This window comes from Danio rerio, chromosome 3 (genome assembly GCF_049306965.1).
Source record: "Danio rerio strain Tuebingen ecotype United States chromosome 3, GRCz12tu, whole genome shotgun sequence".
NCBI lineage: Eukaryota > Metazoa > Chordata > Actinopteri > Cypriniformes > Danionidae > Danio > Danio rerio.
In genome coordinates, this window is record NC_133178.1 from 7,741,834 (window position 1) to 7,755,426 (window position 13,593).

Consider the following 13,593-nt stretch of genomic DNA (forward strand, 5'->3'; position numbering starts at 1 on the left):
TACACAGGTTTGGGCATTTTAAGAAGCCTTTAATTTTCTCAGACCTTCAAGAGGCGTTTTCCTGAAGCAGAAGCAGACTCTACTGTGGTCTGTCTGGCTCACGGCCTTTCTGAAGCTCACACATACTTCATCTTTACTCTAATCATCACTCCAGTGGCCAGAACAACTAAAGTTAACTTTATGTCAGAAGTCTCTTTTAAAATTCCTCAGGAAAAAAAGCGGCAGTTGTCCTTATCTAGTTAGCTGTGAATTTAGCAGCTCTGATTACATAACTTTACTGACAAATAACACCGACAATACAGGAGAGATATCATAATAATAGAAAAACTCATATAAATAGATCTTATATGATTTTTCATAATCAGATTTACTTGTAAAATAGATTCCAGACATATTTGATGTTTTTTATATACAAAATTATCTATAGTGTTATAAGAATAGCACAATAATATTAATTTCAAATAGTTTCTCAGTTTAAGTATTAAAATATTTAACTAACATATAAATAAATATAATGAAAACCGTTTAACTGAAGTGTAATTTGCACTGCTTGGGGGGGGGGGAACTCAGCCTGTTCAGTAAAGTTAACTTTTTCTCTGAAATTTCTCCTAAAATGAGCAAACAAGTTTCATTCTCCAAATCCTGTACACATAATAGGCAATATGAACAATTTGAATATGAATAACCTGATTACCGGTAAAAGCAGGCAATTACAATAAAACACCAAGAACAGGGCAACAAATGGACAACAGTTGAATTACAGTATTACTAATCAGAGATCTAATCAATTTACTTTCTCTTCCGCTATAATCCTACTTTACACCAACACTAATTTAGACAAAAACAGGAAACAATAAATAAATATTGAACGATGGTGTAAACCACAGGTGTCAAACTCAATTCCTGGAGGACCACAGCTCTGCACAGTTTAGTTGCAACCCTAAGTAAACACACCTGATCAAACTAATTGAGGGCTTTAGGCTTGTTTGATAGCTACAGATTGGTGTGTTGAACTAAATTGTGCAGGGCTGCGGCCCTCCTGGAATTGAGTTTGACACCTTGTCTAAACCATCTTATAGCCCGTTTCCACTAAGTGCTATTGGAACAACTCGGTTCAGTATGCTTTTATAGCAATTTTTACTTTCAAAAGGTGCCTAAAAGCAAACTGTATCGTACCACATTTTGGGTACTGTTATAAACCCCTGATGTTAGTCTAGGGGATGGTGGGGTTTGACATTGATTTAATTAAAATATATTTATACAAACAGTGAAACAGAGTGCAAAAGACAACCAAAGTAATGCCAAAAATATGTGCTTTTATTTATACTCCCCAAAAGTGAACAACAACAACAACGAATTAATCAAAAAATAAAGAAAAAGTAGGTAAGGCAAAAATATACTATTTACAATATATACAACACTGAGACAAATAAAGACAGGAAAAAACAAGAGAGCTGGCAGAAGGGATGCGGGCGGCGCTAAAGAAATGAAAAGAACAAAACCCAAACTAAAATTAACTCCCCAGAAGCATCTAGCTAACTAAGTATGTGAAAATAGTATAATTAAAACGCAAAGTTCTTCCGAGTCCTGACTGTCTACTCTATCTATCTATCCAAAAAGTACAAGGGGTGGTGCTCGCCCCTAACCTAATGTACTAGACAGCAGAGTAGTCCTATGTGTTGCAATGCATGTCACGTGACCTTCTTACCTGTCCGCTTCGTCCAAGCCTCGTAAACAACGTAAACTGATTAGGATATACGAATAACGGACGGATAGTGTGCACACAGAAACGAGCAACAACAAAATACACAGTTAGACGGGGTTTTCTAAACGCACGCAATAACACAGACAAGTGGAAAAAGCAGAGACAGAAGTCAAGAGAGCGAGAAATCAAGGGACTAGTGAGTGGTCTGGCGTGCGCTTTTATGACGGGTGGTCTTGGCTTATTGGATGTGACGTAAGAGTGACGTAACCGAAGAGGAATGACTGACAGCTGAATGGACCAATGAACGGTACCTGAGAATACATTAAAGCAGATATGGGAGAACAGAGCAAGAGAGCAAGAGAGAGAGAGGAAAAAAATCACAGCAACAGAGCACAAATAACACAAATACATAACAGGTACCCTTTGCAAAGGGTACCTAGCACAACAAAGGAGTACCAAAAGGTGTAGAAAGGCGTGCAACTGAACGCTATTGGTTTACAGAGATACATCACTCACTCGTGCACACGACAGGGGAAAGAAAACAAAGGAAGCACCATTTTTAAATACACAGCAGAGAATACACTGTAATACTATATACATATAATAACAAACCATGTCGTCGTCTTGATGTACAGCCACAAAGCCAAAAAGAGCAGAATCTACCCTGTGCCCCATAGTTATTTACAAGGCCTTCTAAAGGGCGAGCAGTTTCACTTTCTCGCTTGCATGCGAGTCTATGTTTGAAATAACAAACTTCTTAAGCTGATGATAATCACATGAGCGTAATTGTTGAAGTACTTCTGACATTAGATTTTTTTCAGAAACAGACAAACGCGAGACTGACGCATGATAAACAAAGGAAAAGCCGGAAAAAACAAACAAGCAAATTATTCTTTCAGCAACATAAAACATGAACAAACTGCCATGTTTAACTATTATCATCAACTTTTGGACTAATATATGCTCAGAATGATGGAAATACTCTCTAAGGGCCTACTGAAAATATGCTATCTGAACCGTGCCCAGGCCAGTTTGCCGGATCGTTTGAGAAGAGTGAGTGCTCTAAATCGTTAGTGTTCTGAATTCACTTGGCCAGCCCTGGCCCGGTTGAAAGAGGTGTGCCAGAGCACAGTTCAGTTGGGCTTTGGTGCGTAACGCTTAAAGTGTGAGTGCAAGCGCACCAGAGTCCAAAACTGAAGATGAAATTTTACTTTTACGGAATTGTTTCATATGGATTGGTATTGGCCAGGGGTGTCCAAACTCGGACCTGGAGGGCCGATGTCCTACATAGATTAGCACCAATTACCTTCAACACACTTGCCTGGAAGTTTTAGTATACCTAGAAAGAGCTTGATAAGCTGGTTCAGGTGTGGTTAATTGGGGTTGGAACTAAAATAAGTAGGACACCGTAGGACCAAGTTTGGGCATCCCTGGAATAGGCATTTACTACCAGCCAGATCATTACTGAGGATGAGTGGCACACCTTTGACAGGTGCTTCATCTCACACTGCCAATTTTAAAATTCTGCATTCGGAAATGTTTAAGAAGACCTGCACAAAAGACAAATCAATTCCTTGAACAATTGCATGGGAATTATACCTTGATTATTCATAAAAAGATAACACACTTTTAAGTATAAAGGGCTGATTTGTTCTGGTATCACAGAGGATATGCACAAGTTTCATACCAGATTCATCATCAAGTAAAGAAACAGTTCCTGCACAAATAAAAAGTTTAAAAGCAATGCCAATATGTTCAGTTAACTCTGTGGAATGTTTGCTTTTCTACTGGATTTGCATTTCAAAGTGGCATAATTAGCAATGAGATGACCAGTCTTATGGCAATAAAACCATTCACGATTTTCAGCGTCATCAGAAATTGGAACATTCTTTGGGATGGTGTAGCAGAACTGTGAGTGTGATCAGAGAAATTGATCTTACTAGTGTAACCTTATGCATTAGCGCAAATTCATTAATGAAAACTGCAGCATCACTATACTACTATACGTCCTGCAATGCAATTTTGAAATTAATACAACAGAATTAGCTTTTTAAGCTGTTGAAATGAGTTGACTTTATTAGCAGTGCACCCTTTATGTGACAAATTTGCATGGTCTCACCAAAAATCATCAAAAGTTTGGCTTGGTTTTTTCACAGAATTGCAGAATTTTGTAAGCTTCGGGAACTAGTTCATAAGCATGTAAAACAGAGCTCTTCAGCTCATTCCATTCCAAGATTTGCTCAAGCTTCAGGGTTGAACAAACTTCTTGGGCTTTTCCAATCTGATTGCACTGTAACAACAGTGGCCAAACAGTACGAGGATAATTTTACATGGCAGAGCTACTTTCAAAAACTGAAATGTGCCAACATCACTTTCGCAAAACAACACTACTAGAAATAACTCACAGGCTTTATTAAATTCTCGTTGACTTACGCCTAGTTCACACTACAGGATTTTAACCATCAGCAGATCGCTGTACCGTTCACACTACATGACTTGACTTTGTGTCTTTTAATCTCTGTGGTGTTCACACTACGCAACACTCCGTGAACGATCCACAAGAGGGGGGTCACACACTACATGATCTGACAACAACTCATTCCCCAACAGCTCATTCAAGCTACCAAACCACAGCCAATGAAAATTTGAGGGAGGAGTCGTCAGAAAAAGCTGAACACTATTGGCTGCTTGTGTGCTGATGAAATAACTGACAGCGTTTCAAGCTTTGGAGAAAGCATTTAAAAACATTGTCAAATCAGCTGATTTATCAGCGCATTAATCACTCATCTGCAAGGTTCAAGTGGAGAAATACACAGAAAGTTTTTAATTTTTGTAATTGTATAACTCTTTAAAATAAAACTAATAAATAACACCCTGCCGTTTTCTAACTATCAGTGTATTTCTTTCTCACATTGTCATTTTTTTTAAATTACAAAACAGTAAAGGACTGAGCAATTCTGCCTTAAATTACCATATTGGTCAAAATGACTGCATGCATGTCTGATACTTTTCGCTGTGACTTTAAATATGTGTGCATTTTTTTGCCAAGCAACTTCCTGCTAACATAAACAAAACTTTCTGATGGCAAAAACATCAATTTACTTCAGATATCTTTCAAAACAGCATATTCTATGCCGCGAAATAGCTTCTGTTTGAAAGTGAAAATGAAAGCCAAGTCCTTTGCATGTTCTAGTATCTTAACTACATATTTATAGGCTGTATTAAAAAAAAGATGATATTTTTAGGGTAATGGTGTCATTAAATATGATGCCAGACATTCAAATCTTAATTTTAATATCTCAATAATAGCTTTGAATGTAAGTATGTTGTGACAATATGGCGTTTCATATGAGAACGGTCAGAATGAGCAGTATGGCAATTCTAATAGTGATAGCTCCACTGTTAATATAGCCTACTCTAATGTCTGTGTTAACACAGAATGAAGCGAGTGCGTTGATGCCCATTCTGACCAATCACAGATGTTTCTGTTGAGCCCCTGAGCACACAGGCATTCAGCTCATGCTGATACGCTCTCTCATTGGCTGCAGCTCGTCACTACATCGGACCACACGTGGGGTTGAGTCGGCCGACTGCTCTGGAATATTTAGCATGCTAAATGTTGGATTTCCATCTGCGAGGTGTCGGCGACGCGTCAGCGAGCCTCGTTGATACGTTGTTCAGTAGTTCACACACAAAGAGCGGCAAGCGCCGTGCACCGACAGATTTCTTCCCGATCACAGCCCGATCTGTCGGCGAGCTCGTTAACTTCCAAATCGGGCTCAAATCAGGCTTAAAATCCTCTAGTGTGAACTAGGCTTTACTTGCATTTCACTTTGAGGTGCAGGAGTGGGACTTTGAGTAATAGTGGTGAAAGATGGCTGTCAACACAGGTACACTCACACCAGGTGAATTGGAAGCTAAGGGGTGAGCAGATTGCTGGGATTGAAGCTTGATCTTAGCTCTTTGAGTCTGATCAAACACTCAGGGTCCTAACAACTCCCTTTACAAGCTGCCACATGGTCACATTTCCAGTGCCACATGTTTTTCAGCATAGAAGTTTGGAAACAGCCATTTGCTAAATTTCCAAATGCAGCGAGATAAAATTTCGGAAAATTTAAGATCGCAATTATAGCTGCCAAGTTTAATTCAACCAAAGCTCATGGTGTTTTCTTTTAATAAGGAAATTGAATTCATTATGACATGTTTGCTACTGTGAATCAAACATATGAATTCATTTTTTGTTCTTCAATTTCTGCATTTGTGTTTTCCATTCCGAAACTAACCATTGCTATTGAACCACAACTACAGTGTGACATTGTAAACGAATGAATAGAGGCATTAAAACATGCAGGAAAACAAAATTATTAAATACATTTAATTAACAATGCTTTCAAAATTTAAGTGAAGTTTCATAAACTAATTTCGAGAGGAGCACGTGATATGATTGTGCACCGCTGGCCACTCATCCGTAATCAGTAATAATCCAATCAGAATGATCCTAGCTTAGTATAAATGGATCACTTTCTCCCCATTGCACTATCTTCATTTTGGAAGAATCCCCCCTTCCACCCCATCTCCTCCTTTTTCTCCCCTTCTAAAGGGGGAGCGATCGAGACCTACCTGATCTCGGTTCTCCTGATATGCTTCTAGACCGGGCGGGAGCCCTGGGCTCAAATATCTCCGAGCTCAGGGTTCTCTCCCGGGACAGCATGCCAAACCTGCTATAAGTGCCAAGCATATCTAAGTGGGAATTCTTGAAATGCATAGGACAAAGCTTACGCTCACATGGCATATGCAAACTTTTATTATAAACACTATGACAGAAATACTTAGAGAAAAATATTTTGTTGCTGTATCAGTATTACAGTTTATATGACAAGCTAGCATTTAAAGATGGCATAAATCACACTGAAACAATGTTAAATAGCTCTCTGATATGTCTGATTTCTAAGGTAAGTGCAATAATTCTCCTGACATGGTTTTGCAGGTGTAGAAGATGTGCAGAGTTACAAAGCTCAAGTTTCAACTGTACTGACTGAAGCCTTTTCCACAATACAAACATTGATGATGCATGTGTTCAGGTCAGGACTTTTATCAAATTTGTCAGACAATTGTCTGTCTTAGTTTTAACAAATACACACTCTTTAAAGTATATGTGGTGCTACTGATTCATTTTGCCCTAACAAAATGAACTTACCAAGTTCTGGAACTTAAATGCAGATATACATTTAGGCATTTCTGGTGTGTGTGCCAAGTATGTTGAAATCAAACTCCCAAGCAACCTTAAAAACGTTTTAAACATTGGAGCATAATAATACTAAAAATATAATAATGAACAGAGCAATTCCAATTACAACCACCACTGCTGGGTTAGGGCCCTAATTCCTTACTAGGATATATTAGCTTTACACAGAGGGTAATAAAGTACAAGAGAATCAAAAAGGATGTCAAAAATAAATGTAAGTTGAAATTCTTCCTTCCCCCTCCTTGATCATAACCCCAGGAACACCTTCAACTACAATCTTAACTGTGCCTTCTTCAACTGCAGTCTTAAATGAGTCTTCAGCTGCAGTCTCAAATGTGCTACCTTCAACTGCAGTCTCAAATGAGTCTTCTTCATATGCAGTCTCAAATGCGCTGCCTTCAACTGCAGTCTCAAATGAGTCTTCTTTATATGCAGTCTCAAATGCGCTGCCTTCAACTGCAGTCTCAAATGAGTCTCCTTGAACTGTAGTCTCAAATGGGTCTTCTTCATCTGCAGTCTCAAATGCGCTGCCTTCAACTGCAGTCTCAAATGCGTCTCCTGCAACTGTAGTTTTAAATGGGTCTTTTTCAGCTGCAGTCTCAAATGCGTCTCCTGCAACTGTAGTTTTAAATGGGTCTTCTTCAGCTGCAGTCTCAAATGCGTCTCCTGCAACTGTAGTTTTAAATGGGTCTTTTTCAGCTGCAGTCTCAAATGCATCTTCTTCAGCTGCAGTCTCAAATGCGTCTCCTGCAACTGTAGTTTTAAATGGGTCTTCTTCAGCTGCAGTCTCAAATGCGTCTCCTGCAACTGTAGTTTTAAATGGGTCTTCTTCAGCTGCAGTCTCAAATGCATCTTCTTCAGCTGCAGTCTCAAATGCGTCTCCTGCAACTGTAGTTTTAAATGGGTCTTCTTCAGCTGCAGTCTCATATGCGTCTTCTTTAACTGCAGTCTCAAATGCGTCTCCTGCAACTGTAGTTTTAAATGGGTCTTCTTCAGCTGCAGTCTCAAATGCGTCTCCTACAACTGTAGTTTTAAATGGGTCTTCTTCAGCTGCAGTCTCAAATGCATCTTCTTCAGCTGCAGTCTCAAATGCGTCTCCTGCAACTGTAGTTTTAAATGGGTCTTCTTCAGCTGCAGTCTCATATGCGTCTTCTTTAACTGCAGTCTCAAATGCGTCTCCTGCAACTGTAGTTTTAAATGGGTCTTCTTCAGCTGCAGTCTCAAATGCGTCTCCTGCAACTGTAGTTTTAAATGGGTCTTCTACAACTGCAGTCGTAAATGCGTCTTCTTCAACTCCAGTCTCAAATGCGTCTTCTTCAACTGCAGTCTCAAATCCATCTTCATCAGCTCTAGTCTCAAATGTACCCTCTTCATCTGCAATCTCAAATGCCTCTTCTTCAACTGAACTTTCTTCAACTGCAGTCTGAACTGCACCGCTTTTACCTGCAGTCTCAACTGCACTTCCTTTACCTGCAGTCACAAATGCATCCACGTCGACTGCAGGCTCAACTGAACCGCTTTTACCTGCAGTCTCATCTGCACTGCCTTTGCCTGCAGTCACAAATGCATCTACTTCAGCTGCAGTCTCAACCGTGCCTTCTCCAATTGCAGTCTCATCTGCACCACCTTTATCTGCAGTCTCAACTGCACCACCTTTACCTGCAGTCTCATCTGCACCACCTTTATCTGCAGTCTCAACTGCACCACCTTTACCTGCAGTCTCATCTGCACCACCTTTATCATCAGTCTCAACTGCACCACCTTTACCTGCAGTCTCATCTGCACCACCTTTATCTGCAGTCGCATCTGCACCACCTTTATCTGCAGTCTCAACTGCACCACCTTTATCTGCAGTCTCAACTGCACCACCTTTACCTGCATTTTGAAATGCACCACCTGCAACTGCAGTTAAAATTGCACCACCTGCAAGTGAAGTTAAAAATGTGCCACCTGCAACTGATGTCTCCGATGCGCCACCTGCAACTACAGTCCCAAATGTTCCTCCTTCGACTGCTGTCTCAAACGTACCTCCTTCGACTGCAGTCTCAAATCCGTCTTGTTCTACTGCAGTTTCAAATGCGTCTTCTTCAGCTGCGGTCTGAAATGCGTCTTCTTCAGCTGCGGTCTCAAACGTGTCATCTTCAGCTGCAGTTTCAAATGCGTCATCTTTAGCTTCAGTCTCAAATGTGTCTTCTTCAGCTGCAGTTTCTAATGTGTCTTCTTCAGCTGCAGTCTTAAACGTGTCATCTTCAGCTGCAGTTTTAAACGTGTCATCTTCAGCTGCAGTCTCAAATGTGTCATCTTCAGCTGCAGTTTCAAATGCATCTTCTTCAGCTGCAGTCTCAAATGCGTAATCTTTAGCTTCAGTCTCAAATGCGTCTTCTTCAGCTGCAGTCTCAAATGCATCATCTTCAGCTGCAGTCTCAATTGCGTCATCCTTAGCTTCAGTCTCAAATGCGTCTTCTTCAGCTGCAGTCTCAAATGCTTCTTCTTCAGCTGCAGTCTCAAATGCGTCTTCTTCAGGTGCAGTTTCAAATGCATCTTCTTCAGCTGCAGTCTCAAACGCATCTTCTTCAGCTGCAGTCTCAAATGCGTCTTCTTCAACTGCAGTCTCAAATGCGTCTTCTTCAGCTGCAGTCTCAAATGCGTCTTCTTCAACTGCAGACTCAAATGCGTCTTCCTCAACTGCAGTCTCAAATGCATCTTCCTCAACTGCAGTCTCAAATGTGTCTTCCTCAACTGCAGTCTCAAATGCATCTTCTTCAACTGCAGTCTCAAATGTGTCTTCCTCAACTGCAGTCTCAAATGCGTCTTCTTCAACTGCAGACTCAAATGTGTCTTCCTCAACTGCAGTCTCAAATGCATCTTCTTCAACTGCAGTCTCAAATGTGTCTTCCTCAACTGCAGTCTCAAATGCGTCTTCCTCAACTGCAGTCTCAAATGCGTCTTCCTCAACTGCAGTCTCAAATGCGTCTTCCTCAACTGCAGTCTCAAATGTGTCTTCCTCAACTGCAGTCTCAAATGTGTCTTCCTCAACTGCAGTCTCAAATGCATCTTCTTCAACTGCAGTCTCAAATGTCTCTTCCTCAACTGCAGTCTCAAATGCGTCTTCTTCAGCTGCAGTCTCAAATGCGTCTTCTTCAGCTGCAGTCTCAAATGCATCTTCCTCAACTGCAGTCTCAAATGCGTCTTCCACAACTGCAGTCTCAAATGCGTCTTCCTCAACTGCAGACTCAAATACGTCTTCTTCAGCTGCAGTCTCAAATGCGTCTTCTTCAACTGCAGTCTCAAATGCGTCTTCTTCAGCTGCAGTCTCAAATGCGTCTTCTTCAGCTGCAATCTCAAATGCGTCTTCCTCAACTGCAGTCTCAAATGCGTCTTCCTCAACTGCAGTCTCAAATGCATCTTCCTCAATTGCAGTCTCAATTGCATCTTCCTCAACTGCAGTCTCAAATGGATCTTCTTCAACTGCAGTCTCAAATTCATCTTTTACTTCCAACACTGGTTTCTTATTTCTTAATACTTTTTGTACTTTAAGAACTTTATTTTTTTCCATTTTTTCTAAGTGTTCAGAAATATCTTCACCATTTTCAAAGTGAATCGGCTTATCATTGTTGTCTAAATCAGCCACAACATAATCATTCCTTTGGGTGACTTTAATTTGGCCCTTTATTTTACTGACATCATAAATATCAATTTTATGGTCACTTCTATATAATGTTTTCAGTCCATGTCTTTCACTTTCAATTTCAACTGGAAATTCCTTAGTGAACTTGATTTTGTTAAACTCATCTTTCGTCATGAAGGATTGCCTGCGTGGTAAACGTGCTCTAACATTTTTTGAATTGCTCCAAATGTTACCCCAAAAGTTGTTATCTGTATTATCAATGTATTCCAATACATGTCTATTTTGAAAATCTTCAGGTGTTGGAGTACGTTTGGATCTGATGTGAAATTTTGTGCACACGCACAAAAATTCTGCATGTGTACTGATGGAGTTTATAGCAATGCTTGAATAGGATCCTCCAGGAAAAAGTTGACTCTGCTTGTCTTGTTGAATCACCATAAAACTGCAGTTTTTTTCCACCTAAAAAGACAAAAGTAGTAGTTAAAGGTAAAGTTAATGAGACCATGGACCACATATCATTTTGCTAATGCCTCTCAAAATTAATTGTTATTCAAAAAGGATATAAAAAACAGGATAACACCAGCTAGGGAAAAAAACCACAGTAAGAATCTTAAAATCTTACCTTTACCGACAGACTCTCCAGATGCCATGTTTCAGGACTGAGTTGTTCATTGTCACTCACTGACAGGCTTACATTGGGACAGGGAAACTTGGGCTGCAGCTGCAATGTTGCGCACAGTTTCCCAGATCCCTGCTGAGGATTGAGATTCAGAGATGAAGGACAGGTGAGGGGCAGTCCCACAGAGAGAGGACACAACGCCCACAACACGTAGAGGAGGAACACAGATGGCATCATTTCAGCCGCAAACTCATCCGCTGTGTGTGAGAGAGTAATCCACCCTGTGTGTCGGTAAGAGCACCAATAAAGAGAAGACGAGTGATCAGATTTGCAATTGGCAGATAAAGATAAACAAAAATCAAGACTACAATGTGTTCAAGAATGCAGTTAGTCTGAAAAAACAAGAATTACAATAAACACAATGAATGAAGTACTCATTTTAAGCTAACAGTTAAACAATTGGGGGTGGGTGATCCGTTGTACTTTTCACATTTAAGTTGGCCCAATTCACCTCTTGGTAACTGAATTTAGATATGAACAGTCTTTAAGTCAGGGGTCACCAAACTTGTTCCTGGAGGGCCGGTGTCCTGCAGATTTTAGCTCTAACCCTAATCAAACACACCTGAACAAGCTAATCAAGGTCTTACTAGGTGTACTTGAAACATGGCAGGTGTGTTGAGGCAAGTTGGAGCTAAACCCTGCAGGGACACCGGCCCTCCTGGACCAGGATTGGTAACCCCTGCTTTAAGTGGTAAAAACAAGATGGCTAACATAAGCCCCTTTCACACATACAGACCTTGCTGGAAGGTTGTATGTGTGAACAGGTCCTTTTTGAAAATACCGGTAAATTCGTTCTGGCTATTTTCCGGAAAGAGAAGTTGTAACATTACCGGCAATTTGCCGCAATGCTGCGCTGTGTGCATGCAGAAGGAAGATTGCCGTAATAAGCGCGTGCACGTCTAGAACGTGCTGACGTGAGACGTCTGCTTTAGCCAATCACAACAGTCAGACGCATTTACGTCCACTCGGTTTATGAGAATAAAAGCCTTTAAATATTTTTCCAGACACATTTAGCTGCTAGAAGTTAGTCAGATCACGTTTATATGTTCTTCTTAATGCCAACTGTTTAAATAATCATCGATGAGATGCTTATGATAAGCCGTTGTTTGTTTACCTTCAAGCTTTGCGTGCGCCTATGAGCGCCTGCACACGCACATATTATGAACATCTCGACATGAGAAAGTGATCCTGCGAAAGTTGTTCACAATATTGATCATCCACAGAGTTTGTAATTTAGTCAAATGTTTACAAATACAAGCGCAGCCGTTTAAAGCTCATTTGTGGTGAATGTCAGAATTTACCGGTATTTTGGAATGGATGTGTGAATGCTCTTTTCCGGAAAATTTCCGTAACGTCCTCGCCTGTGTGAACAGCGCTTTTTTGAATATACCGGTAAAGTCGTTCCGGAAATTTTCCAGATATTTACCGGTATCACTGTGTGAAAGTGGCTATAGTCAAAGTGTTTTATTTTTTGCATCTGGCCACTAAGCATTTCTGAATCATATGAGTGACATTTCACTATTAACACAGAAGATCATCACCTTAAAAAAAAGAGCGCCATAGCACTGATAACCCAGAGTATTACACAACAATCCTCAACCAATTTACAGCAGCGACTCATCATTGTAAAAACATAAAACAAATACCATATACCCATAAATAATGACTATGAATCTTACCTTTTAAAGGGACAGTTCAGCCAGAAATAAAAATGATGTAAATATTTAATTTCATTTACTACCATTTATTTATTGCAAACCTCTAGGAGTTTCTTCATTCTGTTAAATACAAAAGAAGACATCTTAAAAAGTTTTGTAAACCTGTAACCACTGACTTCCATAGTATTTATTTTTCCTACTTCGGAAATAAATGGTTACATGTTTCCAACCTTTTTAAAAAAATCTCTTCTTTTGACTTTAACAGAATAAAGAAACTCTTAAAGCTTTAAAACCACACATGAGTAAATTGAAAGTTTTGAGCTATCCCTTTAAAGTGTAGTATGAACAAATGACTCCTAACTGCTTTGTTTTAGCGAATCATGGTGGTGCCTTCACTTCTCCATGTTGCCAGTTAGTCCTTATAAGGGTCACATTGTTGGACTTGTTCTTAAATACTGACAGTGTTAATATAGTTATTTAGACTTTAATGAGGTGGAAAGTTGAAGTTCAGGGTTAGAAATACCCTATTCTATTTGCAACAATACAATATTTGAATGTATTCAGTGCATTTTTTTTTTTTTTTTTTTTTTTCATGAATCGTTTCACAAGCAGAATTACCCCAATACAACTAATTTGAACTAAAACTACTGTAAAACACTTTGGTGTAAGGGTGTCACG

The 13,593-nt window shown here is 39.8% G+C and overlaps 1 protein-coding gene across 4 annotated transcripts in view; it reads right to left on the reverse strand.

The window, feature by feature from the left end:
• Positions 1-6,468: 6,468 nt before the first annotated feature.
• LOC101883776 (uncharacterized) overlaps positions 6,469-13,593 on the reverse strand; it is a 191,970-nt gene continuing 184,845 nt past the window's right edge. For all 4 annotated transcript variants that reach the window (XM_073944112.1, XM_073944111.1, XM_009299174.5 and 1 more), the window contains 2 exons: positions 11,201-11,478; positions 6,469-11,037 (listed from right to left, as the gene is read on the reverse strand). In XM_073944112.1, the coding sequence (XP_073800213.1) occupies positions 7,153-11,037; positions 11,201-11,434 (4,119 nt within the window). In that variant the 5' untranslated portion in view covers positions 11,435-11,478 and the 3' untranslated portion in view covers positions 6,469-7,152. The remainder of the gene's footprint in view (positions 11,038-11,200; positions 11,479-13,593) is intronic.